The sequence below is a fragment of the Lipotes vexillifer genome, unplaced genomic scaffold (assembly GCF_000442215.2).
Source record: "Lipotes vexillifer unplaced genomic scaffold, Lipotes_vexillifer_v1.1 scaffold458, whole genome shotgun sequence".
NCBI lineage: Eukaryota > Metazoa > Chordata > Mammalia > Artiodactyla > Lipotidae > Lipotes > Lipotes vexillifer.
The window spans coordinates 1246750-1264800 of NW_006783957.1; the positions used below are offsets into that span (position 1 = coordinate 1246750).

The following is an 18051-nucleotide window of genomic DNA, read 5'->3' on the forward strand; positions in this document are numbered from 1 at the left end:
AAAAAAAAAAAAAAAAAAAAAATGAAGATCACCTGAGACCAGATGAAAGGACGGCAGGCCCTGCACACACTCTAATCTTATCAGCAGCCCCACCTTTGAACTATGGCTATAGAACTCCTCACCAAATCCCCCTGGGTTAGGATGCACGGGGACACACAGGAGTCTCTGCTGGCGAAGGAATAAAGCGAGTCTTCTCTACTTCACCCAAAACTCTGTCTCTGAGATTCGATGCGGCACAGGTGCACAGAGGCCGAGTCCAAGACTCTCAGAGGAGAGGAAAGAGGATAACACATAAGAGAAATGGAGGACAGGATAACCTTGAAGTTCAACTGGGTTGGCGGTACCAAAATCGTGGATTCTCAAAGCTCTGCAGGGGCCAACGGAATCCCAGCTCTCGTAGCTCACTTTGGCGGTTGACCATGGCTGGTGCTGAAGATGAAAATGACTCTCTAAGCCTCTTGGAGGTGAAGCCATTTGCCTCATTTGACTTCTTTCTTCAGGCAGTGGAGTCAGCTTTGGCTAGATTTGCATCTCGCTGTTCTGTTTAAATGGAAGTCAGCGAGCCTCGCAGGCTTCCAGGCGGCCCCAGGTTTCCACCAGCATGGAAATTTAGAAGGCTTTGTCACTAAAGACTGACCTGCAGCAGTTAATTCCTTCCATGCTGGATTGCTCTCCTAGATGCCTGCCTCGGACTTCCTTTTCTAGAGGGGTAGCTTGGCCAACGTGCTTGTTTTTCAACAGCATCCACCGCGGCAATTCCCGAAACCAGGAGCTTCAGCCAGTCTAAATGTTTTGACAACCTAGTTTTCTTTGAAAAAGGTGAAATTCGTGCCTGAAGTTCAGCCGGGCACAATAAGACCCTGCCTCTGGAAAGGCATAAAACATCTATCGAAGTAGCAACCACTGTCACCCTGAATCCATTCGGCTCTGATGGCTTGGATGGCGTCATGGCAGAAGACAGCATTTTTTCTAGGAGAGAGTCTGGGCCGCAAGCTCATGCTGATGAGGAAACAGTGGGTCATGATTTGATAACGGGTGCAAACTTTTGTTCTTCTCAAAAGGAGCAGAGTAAGAGGCATACGTTTTCTAGGTATAACAAGTCCAAGCATCTTTCCTACAGCCAAAGCTTCACCAGGAAAGGAAGCCTGTGGACATTCTGAAGAGTTTACCTGCCTTTGATGTTTCCAAATGGGGCTCACACAGAAATTTTTGATGTTGCTCAGGGGCACATAATGAGTGACACCCAGCATCTGTCAGAAGCAGAGCTAAAGGCAAGGGAGGCGCCAGCCTTCATTTCTTTCACAGCAGCTTCAAATATCACAAGAAGGGCAGGGCGTGCTGTGGTAGACAGCATCATGGGGCACAGGCATTGCTGCCGTCTCCTTTCTGATTGAAGCCATCAACACCTCAACCTTTTGCATGGGGCTGAGCTTCTCTGGCAATGAGATAAGCCACCACAGAGAGTGCTTCAAGACAAGGGATTTGTGCTGGAGCAAATCCAAATTTTGATAGAATCCAATTCTTTTCAAATCATGAAATGGATGCATAAGTACACAGCAGGGTGTTCCTTTAGTTGTGTTGGCCTCATACATCCACTGGCAAGGAAGCCAATGCACAGAAGCACTATGGTGTTTGTTTTCCATCATGCACATTGAGTCCTTTCTCTTGCAGGCGTTTCCAATTTAAACATGATCCATAAAAATAAGCACAGGTGTTCATAACTTTAATGGCAGGGTATGTTTTCAGTTATTTCACTCATCCCCAAACTATCCTACACATCATAATATGTGTATAACAACAGTTTTTCCTTCGCTGACCATGTCACCCCATGCTAGTTTAGTGTGAAAGATTACTATCATAACACAACCCTTGACAAGTTTTTTTTTTCTCCACAAAGACAATCCTCCACTTGGAGAAAGAAAAAAAAAAAAAAAGGAAAAACAATTGGGAGTCTAGTTCTAATTTAGCTAAGTACAAAGGAGATGTGACAATAATCTTAAAGGGTGTAAGTTAAAGAAAACATGCTGCAGCTTGGAGTCCAGACCCAAGAATGAACAAATATTTATGACTCTAGCTTCGGTAATGTATTTTCTTAAATGAGCAAGTGCGCATACGCTCATCAGCATAGTTTCAAGGAACTTTTAGAGTCGAGACAGAAGGTCAGTGGAAACATGGATAATTAAAAGATCCTTCTGAGAGTCAACCTTGCAATCCCCTTGCCAAATACTTGAAGGAGTACTTTGATGAGCCAAAAAACAAATATCACATAGAACAGCAATATATGCATATATATATATATATATGTATATATATATATAATCAAGAAGAGTGATTTGAAATTCTGTACTGAGACCACTGATACCCATAGCCCTCCAACAAGTAAAACTGCACATTTAAAAAGTGAGGGGCGGGCTTCCCTGGTGGCGCAGTGGTTGAGGGTCCGCCTGCCGATGCAGGGGACACGGGTTCGTGCCCCGGTCTGGGAGGATCCCACATGCCACGCAGCGGCTGGGCCCGTGAGCCATGGCCGCTGAGCCTGCGCGTCCGGAGTCTGTGCTCCGCAACGGGAGAGGCCACAGCAGTGAGAGGCCCGCATACAGCAAAAAAGCAAGCGCCCGATAAAGAAAAAAAAAAAAAAAAAAAAAAAAAAGTGAGGGGCAACAGCAAATGACTAATGTTTCCTGTATCCATACATATTCCACAAAGGCACATGCTAAATGCTTTATATTTTTTCATTGATTAATCCTATGGCTCTATAAGGTAGTTACCATAATTACGTCCATTTCACAAAACTCCAAAGTCCTATGCCCATAGAAAGGCTTTCTCTCATGATCACTTTTGAGAAATTCCTTAATCTGTAATTTTATACAACCTGGGGGCTTTTACTAGGCATAAATATTTTATCCAAGAAATTAACTGTTACGTACAATAAGCTCTCTGTTGTTAACCACACTCTAAGCCAGAATATATACCTGATTAACAATAACTCATGCTCTGTCCTTTCATCAATTATGATTAATGTCATTCTAATGATGACCCATGGGTATTGTAAGATGTCAACTACTTCTAAATCAAATGACAAAGACTGAAATACGGTCATAGAATTTTAGGAGGGTTATGTTTACTGGATGCTAGTTATTTAATATGACCCATCTACTGGCGTGACATCTGATACCCTTTCATTCACGTTTGTTATTTACAGAGACACATCAGGACGACTGGTGTTATTAGCTCTCAGAGAGGCCGGGACCATACTACTTGGTGAGCACATTGCGACCGTGCTGGATGATGGGTAATTTATCTGAGAGTCAGTCATGCCGTTAATAAGGATTCTGACCTGTGACCAGCTCCCGGATCTCCAAGTCGGTGGTCTTGCGGAGCAACCTGACCAGTGCCGGGATGCCGCCACAGTTCTTCAGGGCGATTTTGTTGTCATCGTTGGCTTTCCCATACACCAAGTTTCTCAATGCCCCACAGGCACTACGGTGGACTTCCGTCATCCGATGGTCCAGCAGGTCCACCAGGAGCTGAATACCTCCTTGTCTCCTTATCTGAAGGAGTAAAGGAGAAAGGAAGGTTGCCTTAGAGAGGATGATTTCACTATTTAAACCCCAACAGGTTTTCCATATGAGGTACTTGCTATCCATACAATTAATTACACTGAACTGAATGAAGGCCTTTTACAAAGGGAAAAGAAAACAAATTATTGTTCTCTTTAGATTCTATTGCTTTTACTTGTTTTATATCCTACCAATAAAAATTCAAATGCATTTCCTTTCAAGGCGCAGAATTTTGAAAAGATGATTTTAACCCCCTAATGGGTGTCTCAGCCATTTCTCTCTACAAAAATATGCCACAGGGCTTCCCTGGTGGTGCAGTGGTTGAGAGTCCGCCTGCCGATGCAGGGGACGCAGGTTCGTGCCCCGGTCCGGGAAGATCCCACATGCCATGGAGCAGCTGGGCCCGTGAGCCATGGCCGCTGAGCCTGCACGTCCAGAGCCCGTGCTCCACAACGGGAGAGGCCACAACAGTGAGGGGCCTGCATACCGCAAACAAACAAACAAAAAAATGCCACATACTCAGGGCATGAAGCAGATGGACGGGCAAAAGAATGCTTCTCACTCCTAAGACTTATTAAATGTAACCGCTGTCTTAAAGGGCTGCAGGATTGCTGTACAAAATGGGAAAATGATGCTTAATAGGGGAATGCTTCCAACCTTTCAAAGGAACCAGAAGCCAAATGAAAAACCAGAAATGACACAAGTCTTTTCATCTGAGAAGACCTGGAAACTAAGAATGTCACCCACAATGGCAGCTGGTCTGAACACGAGGACCGAGTCATGTTCTGCAGAACGTAGGTATTTGATTAATAACAACATTAAAATAATATTCATTTGGGTGTTCTTTTTACCCAAAGAAAATGTTTCTTTTTTTAAATAAGTAAAAAAAAAAAAAAAGCCCTTGCACTATGTTTCCAGATGTGTTTTCTCCTTGCTGTCCTTTAATAGTCAGACCCATTTCAAAATTTAAACTGCAGACAAATGGTCTGGTTAACATACAGAACATTTCATGGAGTTTTCATTAGCAGAGCTGTATTTGAATATTTCTGCATTTGGAAGAATACATACAATTCACTCAGTAATATTCTTTCCTTTTTTTAACCTCAATATCCCTCAGGGATTGAAGAATTATAATTTGGCATGAATGAATATAATCTGACACCTTCTCTACTTAGTTTTCTGATTACAGAAAACTCATTCATCCTACAGATGTGCAGGGGCACAGGGCTGGATCCCCAGACTCTTTCAACAGTGCTCCAGTGCCACGTTCCTAAAGGAGGCCACTCAGCTACACTGTTTAAACCTGCCATATGAATCACACCACCTCCCTAATCCAGTAGTCGTGTTTCACCTTAATCTATCATAGAATCCTTCATAGCATTTGTCCTAACTTCTTTATTATGTTTCTGGTTATTGTTTGTCTTCTGCTAGAATGTATATTCTTGGAAGGCAAGTCTCTTTGTGTTGTTCATTGGTAGAACCCCATCCCTATTCCAAGTGCAATGCCAGGCACACAGTAGAAGTCCAGTAAGTATTTGAGTAAATGCGGAGGAATTACTTGTTACAGCAGTGTTTCTTTCTCAGGTCAGCTAACTCAAAACTGAGTAATATTCCTCTTTAAAGGAAAACAAAACAGACAAACAAACAAAAAATCGTTTTGTAAACATCTAAGAATGTCTCCAAGGGGCTACTGCAGCTCTTCTGGGGCCAGCTTACAAAAAAATGAGGATGCATGTCTCACACATAAGGTGGACCATCTCATGATTCAGAATATGCCTGGAGGAATTATTTTCATCCATCAACCAAATGAAAACAGAGAAAGTTGAAATCCTCCCAGAACTCATGGACTCTAGGTCCCTAATTTAGAAAACATGACTGTGGTTTCGCACCTCCCGTGAGATCAGGACCAGGGACAGAGGAGAGGAGATCTCCACACACCTCCACCCCCAGAGGGGGACAGGGGTGTAGAGAGAGGCATTAATGTCCCCGAGGTGCCTGTACAGTCTGCACTGGTGACAGCACCGGTGGAAGGTGGCTAAAGGGACCATTGGGGCAATTAGAAAAAGCTACCAAAGGATCAGAAAACCACTTTTTCTCAACTTACAGTCTGACCCAGCACCTGCCTGGCACTCACCCAAGAGAGCTGAAGTCTGTTGCTATACACGTGTCCCGTAAATACATCTGAGCTTTAACACATGCATTTTATTTTTATTTCCATTTGTACAAAAAAGGTTAAACTATGAATGTCATTTTCTCAATGTGTTGTGTCTGCATGTATGTGCTGTATGTTAAAATTATCTAGGTTTAATTAGTTTAATAATGAAACTATTATAAAAGTGGTAATAAAGCCATTCTTACAGTTCACCAATGGGTTATGTATTAAAGGTAAATGGTGAAGTAAATGCATCTATGTCTCTACCTTAGCTATTCTGTAGCTTATAGTTAAGATTTTTCCTAATTTATGATAATATACTTCCCATTCATATAACTTAATGAATTAAGCTATTAAAATACTATTCCAAAGCTTGAAAAGGGAAAATGAATTCAAAAATGAAGGCAATATCAATTCTCAATGTATAATGAGAATATGCCGTTTTCAGCGTGACCCTAATTAATGCCATATATCCAAATTTATAATGAAACCTTCAATTCTATATTTTAACCCATTTAGAGCAACACAAATTAAGATGATAAACTTTTTCATTGGCTCTTATTTTGAGGGTCACCGGATCATCAATATAAAAAAAAAAAACCTTTTGTTTTCTTGGGATTGAATTTCACCTAAGATTATGAGAATCCCACTTCAGTTTTCTGAAGCCAAACATTCGTCAGAGTTCACTGTCACAGACGTGAATGTGATGGTCAGGTCCTTGGTTCTGCAGCCTCCCGGCTCCCAGCAGGACCCGAAAGAGAGCCGTAGGGCAGACTTTCAATTCCCTTGCAGGGTCTTGATTCCTTGCAGGACCTCTGGTGATATGGATGGGTCCAATGGTGCCCTCTTCACTTCCCCTCTGCTTTTTCCCCTGGATGCTCTCTCTCTTCAACTTCTCCTGGCATCCAATTCTTCTAGTTTCTTCTTGTGTCCAACCTTAAACTCTTATAAGGCTCCAAACAAACCCACTGTAAACATTAACAAAGTACAACTCTCTTTGAAAGATGATCAGGGGAATCTCTCCTTTTTAAAAAGGTAGCTTTACTTCCTCTCCCACTATTTTTCTTTAAAGCAGTCTATTTTTCTTTAATCCTCCCCAACGATCACTCCACATCCAAGAGGCGGGGCCCTTGTTTTGGTCCCCATGCCATCATTTCAGGCCAGTGTACCCTTTCTTCTTCCTCCCTTCATCATCCTCACGCAGAATTCTTCAAAAGTCAAATCTTTAAAAATTCTAGGTTTACTATTATTGAAACCAAGTCAATAAAATATTATATAATATTATACCCAATCTCTACAAATCATAACAAAATCAAACCCACTAGCAGAATGCCTGTCATAGAGCGCTGAGTCAATAAATATGGATCAGATGAGTGGAAGAATGGTACAGTGCTTATCGTATGTCAGTTTCCTTCTCTCTCTTTAAAAAGTTTTTTTTAACAGATGTTATTTTTTAGAGCAGTTTTTTGTTCACAGCACATTTGAGCAGAAAGTACAGAGATTTCCCATATACCACTGCCCTTACACATGCACGGTCTCCTCCATTATCAACATCCTCCCCAGAGCCCTACATCTGTTACGATCTGCGCACCTACACTGACACACCATTATCACCCGAAGGACACAGTTTACATTAGGGTTCACTCTTGGGTGTTGTACATTCTATGGGTCTTGATAAACGTATAATGACATGTATCCACCATTATAGTGTCACATAGAATAATTTCACTGCCCTAAAAGCCCTCTTTGCTCTGCCTGTTCATCCCCCCACCCCTCCTCGTGAACCCCTGGAGAAATCACTGATCTTTTTATGGTCTCCACGGTTTTGCCTTTTCTAGAATGTCATTGAGTGGGAATCATCCAGTATGCAGCCTTCTCAGACTGGCTTCTTTCATCTAGTGCATGCATTTAAGATTCCTCCATGTCTTTGCACAGTTTTGACAGCTCGTTTTTTTTTAGTGATGAATCACATTTCACCGTCTAGAGGTAACATAGTTGATCCATTCACCTACTAAAAGACATCTTGGTTGCTTCTAAGTTTTGACAATTAGGAAGAAAGCTGCTATAAACATCTGTGTGCAAGTTTCTGTGAGGACATACATTTTTAACTCCTTTGGGTAAATACCAAAGAGAGCTATTGCTGGGTTGTACAGTGAGAGGATGTTTAGTTTTGTAAGAAACCACCAAACTGTCTTCCCAAGTGGCTGTACCATTTTGCATCCCACCAGCAGTGAATGAGAGTTTCTGTTGCTACACATCCTCACCATCATTTCGTGTTGCCAGTGCTCTGCATTTTGGCCATTCTACTAGATTGTAGTAGTATCTTATTGTTGTGTTTCTTTCTCTTTTCATTCTGTGTGATTCCAATTTATTTACATTAATACAAATGATTGAAAAAAAACTATCAATACTGAAATACATATAGGGAAACAATAGCTTGAGTTGGATCTGGACTGAACAAATCTCACATCTCCTTTCTTGAACTTGACAGGGAATGACTGGAAAGGGCTTTTCATACATAATCTGATTTTTTTTTTTTTTTGCAGTACACGGTTTTTGTTTTGTTTTGTTTTGTTTTGTTTTTTTGTGGTACAGGGGTCTCTCACCGCTGTGGCCTCTCCCGTTGCGGAGCACAGGCTCCGGACGTGCAGGCTCAGTGGCCATGGCTCACGGGCCCAGCCGCTCTGCGGCATGTGGGATCCTCCCGGACCGGGGCACGAACCCGTGTCCCCTGCATCGGCAGGAGGACTCTCAACCACTTCCCCACCAGGGAAGCCCTGATTAGACAATCTTAAATTCGTTTATTAAATGATTCTTTGATACATGGTCCACTTTAGTTCCTGTGCCAATAGCTCATGTTTATTTATCTGCTAAGATGTGAACTTCAGGAATTTAGATGGAGAGAGTAATCTACATAAGAAGTAAGAAAGTTGGAGGCTGATGAACCCCATACCCAGGGGAAATAAAAATGAATTAACCAATCAAACAAAGCAAAACTTTGCCCTGCTACCTGTCCTTTTAGGTTGTTTACAAAGAGAACCTTCTTAAACCTAATGTAGGCAGTCTCTTGGGGATGAAAGCTGGGATGTATGTGCAAAGAATCAGTAAAGCTCATCCAGTTTGCACCAGGGAAAAATGAAAAGAGCTTATATACCTTTGCCATCCAGTCCACTGTTTAAAAGAGCTTTTTTCACTTTAAACTCTGGAACTAAAATTATCTAGAAATCATTCAGGAGTAGGATGCAATGGTTTTCTTCTTTGTCCTTTCATAACAAGACAGAATATATATAAAACGCTTTTAATTCAGAAAACAAATGGTTGGGCAATTAAATTAAATACAAGAAAGATGCGATTAATGCAGTCGCCCATTGCAAAAAAATGGGGCCTCACCATTTAATGGATCTGGTGCTCTTAACATTATTTGCATTTATTGAGAATAAACTATATTTACCAAATGAATTAGCTATTACCATTAAGTTGATATGAACATCAATGAATAATTTAGAACATATCCAAGTAAAGCAGTGTTTGTATGTTAATGACAGCCTTCATAAAACTTTAATGATGATGATGATGTATATCGGGTGGAAAAGTTATCAGGGAACAGGATTCCTCTTGGGAGGTACGTGTCTTCATTTAGAAAAATAGTATGAAAGGTTAGTTTGAGGATAGTGAGACCCTGAGAGCATGGGTTACAGGTGTTCATGGCAACAAATGAGATTACTCACCTACTCTGCATTTAAAAGGGAGAGGAATTTGGAGCTGGGATTAGAAGAGAGAAGGGACTGGAGTAGCCTATTGTTAACCTACTGGTTGGTGAGATAAGGACCTCAAACAGCTAAGGACCTGGGTATACATTTCTCTGCCTCTCTGGGGTCTAGTCTACTGGAAGCAAAATGGATATATTTTTGTGCTTCTGGCTTTGTGCTAAAAGAAACTAGGCTGGACCTGAGATGCAAAGTAAATTTAAATCCTAGTCTGCAGCACTAAGAACACATAGTACCTCCTCTTGCGCGAGATATTTATGATCAAGGCACAATGTCTGAGAGCTGGTTTATAGAAAGCGGACTAAAAAGAGGTACTCAGTGATTTCAGTAAATTTCCAATTAACTGTTATTTTTCAATGGTGTTGGTTAGAAAAATTGGCAAGAAAGATACAGTTGTTTTATATTCCTTATGAATGTTTAAAAATTAAGTAATTTTCTCTGCTTAAAAAGCTACTGGAATGGGCTTCCCTGGTGGCGCAGTGGTTGAGAGTCCGCCTGCCGATGCAGGGGACACGGGTTCATGCCCCGGTCCGGGAAGATCCCACATGCCGCGGAGCGGCTGGGCCTGTGAGCCATGGCCGCTGAGCCTGCGCGTCCGGAGCCTGTGCTCCGTAACGGGAGAGGCCACAACAGTGAGAGGGCCGCGTACCACCAAAAAAAAAAAAAAAGCTAATAGAAGATACAAAGTTTGTAGATCTGAAACCAGAGGCTTAACCAGAGGTAACTGAATCTCACTGTTAACTTTAATGCAGAAATTGCAAGGTTATCAGTTTGTAAAATACATATTTTACCTCAACGAACTCCACCTCTCGTCCTCGTAGTTAAGCCATCGTAGTTTCTGTATAATTTGAGTTGATGCATGTACATGCAGTTGCCTCTGAGTAAAACAGAAGTACAATTCTTAAAGGCTAAAATCTTTTCTGGTTTTATGATAGAAACTATTTTTGAGAATTTTGAGAGAAAATACATCTCTCTCTACAGTTGTGGGAAATGATCTAATTTCTCCATTCAACAGGTAAACCAAGATGAATTATGTTTCTTTTCAAATTATGTTTTAGAGAGAGGGTCTATTGTGTTTTGGCGGTGCTGGCTATGAAGCTGGAGCAACTGGATTCAAATCATCCCTCCTTCTCTTAAAACCCATGTACCCCGAGGTAAGTTACTTAAATGTCTGTAAAACATGAACAGAATGTGAACCTGTCTCATAGGGTTGTTTTTAGGATTGAATGAAATCTCAAATGTGAATTGTTTAACAATGAGCTCAGTAAATATCTGTCAAGGAACCACCCACTGTATCAACTTGTTAAAGGATGTTCTTAATTGACTTATTACCTGGTCAATATATGACTCAACTTAATAATATGCTCATATAACATATGACAGAATCAGTGAAAGGCATGTAATTCAGAGTTATAACTTCATCAATTTCATTGAGTGTATAAACTGAATATTATTGAATATGTCATTGATCCATTCTGGTATACCACTAATGAGATTATATAAGGGATATATTTATTCTAGAATGAGCTGTGTGAATTGTATTGGTCATGTTTAAGAAATAATATCAAAGTCCGCTGCATCAATATTGAACCCCTGAGATATTTTGCTAGATATATTTCCAAGAGAAGTACAATGAATTAATTGATCTATATTTTAAGAAGAACAGAAATGCAATGGTTTTTCTTGTTATAGTAACTGAATTGACCAGGAACCAAAAAAAAGGCATTCAAAATAATTTTGAGGTGATACTAGTTCTGGGAAAAAGAGAAATTTTTTTCCTGAAATATATAGAGAAATATTAGGCAAAAAGAGAGAAGGACCATGTTTTGATTTTAACAAATTAGCCTCTAATAAAAATTGCAACCAGCAGCAAAACATATAACCAGTAACAAGTTAAATGACTGTGAAGGTTCTAGTTTCACGTAGATTCTCCCAGATGCTACTCATACGCCATGATGTAGGATGAGTAGGGGTTTTGGTTTCATCTCTGTGTCTAGCAGAAAGCTCTTTGGTTTTTTTTTTGAAACTGACATGGAAAGAATAAACAAGTCTACAACTACATTATTATTGTTATTTGAGTTCCCTTATTTTTCCAATCCAAAGGCCCCTACACTCCTAGAATCTTTGTCACCCTGGACAGATTTCCAAATCCAGCTTCCACCCCACCGAACTTGACCTCAGCTGGCACTGAAGACCATCACAGAGGTAACTGCATGAACATATAAGAAAATTATAGGGGGGAATCTGAACATGTTTTCCCTTTTTAAAAAATTTATTTATTTATTTATTTTTTATAAATTTATTTATTTTATTTTATTTACTTTTGACTGTGTTGGGTCTTCGTTGCTGCACGTGGGCTTTCTCTAGTTGTGGTGAGCGGGGGCTACGCTTCATTGCGGTGCACGGGCTTCTCATTGCAGTGGCTTCTCTTGTTGAGGAGCACGGGCTCTAGGCACGCAGGCTTCAGTAGTTGTGGTATGTAGGCTCAGTATTTGTGGCTCGCAGGCTCTAGAGCGCAGGCTCAGTAGGTGTGGCGCATGGGCTTAGCTGCTCCATGGCATGTGGGATCTTCCCGGACCAGGGCTCAAACCCGTGTCCCCTGCATTGGCAGGTGGATTCTTAACCACTGCGCCACCAGGGAAGTCCAACTTTTTTTTTTTTTTAACTATCCTCAATTTAAGAGAAGTAGTCGATATTGTATGAGTTACGTATTAGTAAAAGGTTCCTGTCCATATCTCTGTTTAAAGAAAACTATTTCCCATCAAAATCTCCGAAATGATCTGTTTTACAGCAGTTTGAACATTCACGTTCTCATCACCCTCATTATCCTATCATTTAAAGAGATAAAGGTAAAAGGGGAAAAGCCCTTTCTTTTGGTCTGAACATGAATCATTATTCCACCCAGCGACGCATTTTACAAGACACTTTAAAAGGAAAAAAACACCTGAATCATTGCAAACAAATTACATATACCAGAGTCTTTGGCCCTTTCGATTCGCCTTTTGTTAACTGCGATCATAAGCAGAGAAGTTTTCTAGATGGTCCCCCGTTGCAGAATGAAATAGTCAGTCTAAGTGGATGAGAAGCCAGCAGCAGGATTCTCTACTCAAAAAGTTGCTGCCACCAGTGAATCGGGCAGGAGGTCAAAAGGAGCCTCAGAGCTGTGCATCTGGAGACTGGGAGCTGATACCCTCCACAAACACTCCTGGGCACTCAGAATTGCTGCGAGTTTCAACATTATTCTGTAAGAGCACTCAGGAAAGGCCCCTCTTTTCTTTTTTAACAAGCAAGAATTTCAATGGATTCCACAAATTCGTTTTCTAAAGATGCCACTCAGACACACTCAAATGTTCTAAATATGGCTAATGGTTTCCAACACCCGGCGTAAGTTTTGAGCTGTCCTTGCAGATACAAGATACAAAATCACTAAGTAGTGACAATTACAAAGAATGCCTCCAATAAAAGTCTCCGTTATTGTGTTCCAAACTGAACTCAATCTAACATATCGTAAGCGGCAACACTAAATTCAGACACTTCGGCATCTCAAAAGAGAATTTTAGATGAGCGCACATAAATTTTGAAAACACAAACCTGTGTGAGGCAGATGTATAACTTAACTATTTAAAAATTGTTAAAAGATCTCAGGATGTGAATGCAGGAAGCCCACAAATATTACCCCCAAAGCTTTCACTGTTGTACAGATTGGACAGTCCCTCTTTGACCCATGGTTATGGAATGGCTAGTCTGTTCAGGTGCTGGGCTCAGAGTGGGGGAGATGGACCGGGTCCTTTCTTTAAAGGAGTCCACATATCTGTAGAGGAATCAGAAACCAAAGAAACCAGCAATGAAGCTAATAAGATCAGTTCAGTAGTGAAAAACAGAGGCAGCTCTACCTGAAGGAGGACCTAGCAATTTTCTAGTTATAATTTTGATCCTTAAAGAGGATCCATCAAATTGTACAAGCTTTAAGCCCCTCAAAACCCAGATCTTCTCTGGTGGTAACAACCATATAGAAGAGAGGAAAAGAGGATGGAGCATGCAGGAAGGTGTTGCATGGGGCCAGTCCGGGTACCAAGATTAGGGAATGTTGGAGCAGAGACCAATGACATGAGGGAGTGATGGAGGGTCCCAAGTAAGGGCAAGGAGGTCGGTGTGTCTGGAGCAGAGTGAAGGAGAGATGAGATGGGGTGACAGCTAGGTGGTGCAGGGCTGGATCTGGGGCCTTTTGGCCACTAGGGCATTGGGTGTACTCTGAAGAAGATGGGAATGAGAGTTGACCTAACATGCTTATTTAAAGACTGTTGCATGTGCCATGTGGAGAACAGACTGTAGGGGCCCAAAGGTAGAGGCAGGGACACCAGTGAGATTGTCCAGGTTTGAGAAACTCGGTAGCTTTAGATCAGAATGATGGGAATGCAAGTGCCAAGAAATGGTGAAATTCTAGATCTGTGTTGCAGGTAGAAAAATGGGGAAAATACGGGGTCTGACCGAAAGAAAGGAATCACTAGTGACTAAGGTTTTTGGCCTTTCATTTTTTTTTTTTTTTAATTAATTCATTTATTTATAATTTTGGCTGTGTTGGGTCTTCGTTTCTGTGCGAGGGCTTTCTCTAGTTGCGGAGAGTGGGGGCCACTCTTCATCGCCGTGCGCGGGCCTCTCACTGTTGTGGCCTCGGAGCACAGGCTCCAGACACACAGGCTCATTAGTTGTGGCTCACGGGCTCAGTCGCTCCGTTGCATGTGGGATCTTCCCAGACCAGGGCTTGAACCCGTGTCCCCTACATTGGCAGGCAGATTCTCAACCATTGCACCACCACGGAAGCCCTTGGCCTTTCATTTTTAATAAAACAAGTATGTTGATAATCATCACAATAGTTTTTGGTTGACCGACAGATGGCAAAGTGTTTATGAAAGACACAGCCTCTCATTTAAATTTCTATTTCACTGGCATTACGAAAGCACACATTTAAAAAATTGTGATTCTTCTGTTATTGCCAGATGGAAAAGAACATCTTTCTAAAATATAAAATTATGCTAAATACAGCCATAGCAATAATAGAGAAATTGTTTCATATCTTAGATAGCCTATGGTTATAACAAATAATGAATATTAAAGTAAACCTAACATATTCCACCAAAGGAGTTATGATAGATATGTAGAGAAAGCTTTCCTATGCATTTATTTTATTTTTAAGTTAAATATCTAAAGTTTTAAAAATTTAAACTATACCAAGTAAAACTTTCATTACACCTACAAATATTGTACAGAATATAAAATTTGCTTAAGTGTTTTCCTATTGTGCATATGTCTTTTTTTCTTTTTTTTCTATTTTAGGTGACAAAGTCGCCTATATGTCCGGGAGATATATTTGCTCATAGGCTCTTTTGTGGTGGCAACAAGCCAACATTTACTGGAGTAAACATTGATTGAGAAAAGAATTTTAGCTTTGTTCAGTTCAGTTGATATTTACTAAGCACTGTTCTATGCTCCTTGAGGATCTCATGGACAGGAGATATGCACAGGAACAAACAAGGTGCTCTGAAGCCCACAGGAAAGGAATGAAACCAGCCTCCTTGGGAAGTGGAGCAGGGGAATTACTTCTGGAAGAAATAACAGCTGAATTGATTTTAAGAATTTTAAAACTGGTGAACTATACAGTGTAGAACATGATTAAATTCTAAAATGCTTGGGGTAGTCCATGCTTATAAAGTGGGGGACAAGTTACGGTAGGGTTGAGTACCGGGGGGGAAGAGTAGGCATCAGTGTGTTAGATGGTGGTACATCTTCTTGGCCCTTAAACTTACCCAAAGATTGGGGGGGTATTATTATTATTATTACTACTACTATTATTTTATAATCATACTTGGACACTTTACAAAGTAGAATATAAGACTTGTGGGATTTTAAAGAAAAATCGCTGAACTTAAGGGAATGGTATGCTTGTAGGAAGTTTCTTTGGCCAGTAGCCCAAGATTCCTGCAGCTCACATGGATGATGTCTCTGAAGAGCAATCGTTAGTGGAGGTGGGAGAGCATGGGAGGTGCGTGGAGAGGAGCATCTGTCTGCATAGAGCGCCTCCCAGAGGCGGGACCCAGGAAATGTTGGGATGCCGGCAAGGGGCCAGGCTAAGGCTGGCACTGAAAACCACAAGAACAAGGAAGATTTCAGGTGCTGTAGGATATGGAGACCCACTCATGCTTTTTTTTTTTTTTTTTTTCCTTGCGTTATGCGGGCCTCTCACTGCTGCGGCCTCTCCCATTTGCGGAGCACAGGCTCCGGACGCGCAGGCCCAGCGGCCATGGCCCACGGGCCCAGCCGCTCCGCGGCACGCGGGATCCTCCCGAAACGGGGCACGAACCCGCGTCTCCCGCATCGGCAGGCGGACTCTCAAGCACTGCGCCACCAGGGAAGCCCCACTCATGCTTTTTGAGCAGAGGGATGACAGTTGTGGCAATGAGGCAAGAGAATTAACTTGACAGTGTCACAAAGAAGGCATCAAGTGTCGTGCAGAAGTATATCCTAGATATCAAACATTTTCTGACCACTTTCCTGGCATCTGGGAATTTATAGAGTGTAACATGCATGCTGGGTTTCCTGCATCTCTTAATCATTTGTTTCAATTAACTTTGATTTTCTTATTTTGCTAGCTCTGTGCTCTGAGCCCCAGCAAGGAAACTGGAGAAGCCCGTCTCATACTTCTCCAGTTAGCTCTGCCTCCAGAATCAGAGTGGAGGCTGCAGGGGATCCCAGAAGCTGAGCAAAAGGTAAAACCATAAGTTCCACCACTCAGAGCTCCCCACCCGTCGGGTTCAACCGCTGTGACCAGTGCTTTTGAGAATCCACAAACCGGAACATGTCAACCTCATTTCCCCCATGTTTCTCTTGGACACAAAGAAAGCTGTTACCAGGGAAATCCGTCTGCAACATGGCATCTTGAAATATGAGTTATTCAATGATACTGTCAGCTGATTAAATGTTATTCACTCTTCATTTTGTCCATCAGCCCAAGCAGAACATTTATATGACACTTGGATCTTGGTGTAATAAGAAAACACACTTGTTTGGTGCGTCTGTGACCTTTGAAATTTTAAAAATTAGGTACTAAGAAATCCCGTCAAGTGCAGTGCAGTGCAGCCTAAACCCGTGTGTCATCCTTTATGAGGAAAGAGACTTTACTCCAGGCATCAGGTGGATGGTACCTTAGAAATTCTAACAGCATCACAACTGCCCTAGTAATTTTAGTAAGTGACTAGCACTAAATCACACCCATGTCTATAATTTGACATACATATACACTAGAGTGTTACACACATATAATAATATATAACATAGTTACCAATAAATGTATATGTATAAACAAATAAATATATATTTATACAGGCGTACCTCGCTTTATTGTACTTCGGTTTATCGTGCTTCGCAGATACTGTGTTTTTTACAAGTTGAAGGTCTGTGGCGACCCTGTGTTGAGCCAGTCTACTGGTGCTATTTTTCCAACAGTACTTGCTCACTTCGCGTCTTTGTGCCACATTTTGGTAATTCTCGCAAAATTTCAAACTTTTTCATTACTATTATATTTGTTATTGTGATTTCTTTTTAAAATTATTTTTTAGTTTTTAAACTTTTTAATTCTATATTGGAGTAGAGTTGATTAACAATGTTGTGGTAGTTTCAGGTGTACAGCAAAGTCGATTCAGTTATACATATGCACGTATCTATTCTTTTTCAAGTTCTTTTCCCATTTAGGTTGTTACATAACATTAAGCAGAGTTCCCTGTGCTATACAGTAGGTCCTTGCTGGTTATCCATTTTAAATATAGTAGTGTGTACATGTCAACCCCAAACTCCCTAACTATCCGTCCCCCCAACCCTTCCCCTATGGTAACCATGTGACGGTGATTTCTGATCAGTGATCAACTGCAAAAAGATTGTGACTCGCTGAAGACTCACATGATGGTTAGCATTTTTTAGCAATAAAGTATTTTTTAAATCAGGTATGGAAATTGTTTTTTAGGTATAATGCTGTTGCACACTTAATAAAGTACAGTATAGTGTAAACATAATTTTTATATGCACTGGGAAACCAAAAAACTTTGTGTGACCTGCTTTATTTCGATCTTCCATTTATTGTGGTGGTCTGGAGCCGAATCCACAATATCTCTGAACTACACCTATATGTACATATTTAAAAGGGAAAGCAATTCAGAAATGTCTCCTTCCCCTTCCCCTACCAACATGGGAGTCATTCAGTTCTTTCAATTATTTTATTCCAATTTAAGTTTTGTAGCACTCATTTTCCTTGTTTTTATAAACTCACACTTGTGGGTTTAAAGGACCTGCCCAGTAGGTATTCTACCTTCTAATAAAAAAAAACAGCCACAGAGATTGAGAAGACTGTTATTTCTCTAAATTAATAATTTTGGTTCAAAGATCTTCTGTCCTGGAGTGTAACAGGTTAAACGATAAGAACCCCGATTCTAAAGAATAAAATGCTTTTACCCTATTTTCAGATTTTAGTTCTCCGCATAGTTTATCGACACTCTTTCTACAAATCTTCAACATATTATGTCCT

The 18051-nt window shown here is 41.0% G+C and overlaps 1 protein-coding gene across 3 annotated transcripts in view; it reads right to left on the reverse strand.

Moving 5' to 3' along the window:
- CTNND2 (catenin delta 2) overlaps nucleotides 1-18051 on the reverse strand; it is a 950773-nt gene that overhangs the window by 222986 nt on the left and 709736 nt on the right. For all 3 annotated transcript variants that reach the window (XM_007456448.1, XM_007456447.1, XM_007456446.1), the window contains one exon: nucleotides 3338-3551. In XM_007456448.1, the coding sequence (XP_007456510.1) occupies nucleotides 3338-3551 (214 nt within the window). The remainder of the gene's footprint in view (nucleotides 1-3337; nucleotides 3552-18051) is intronic.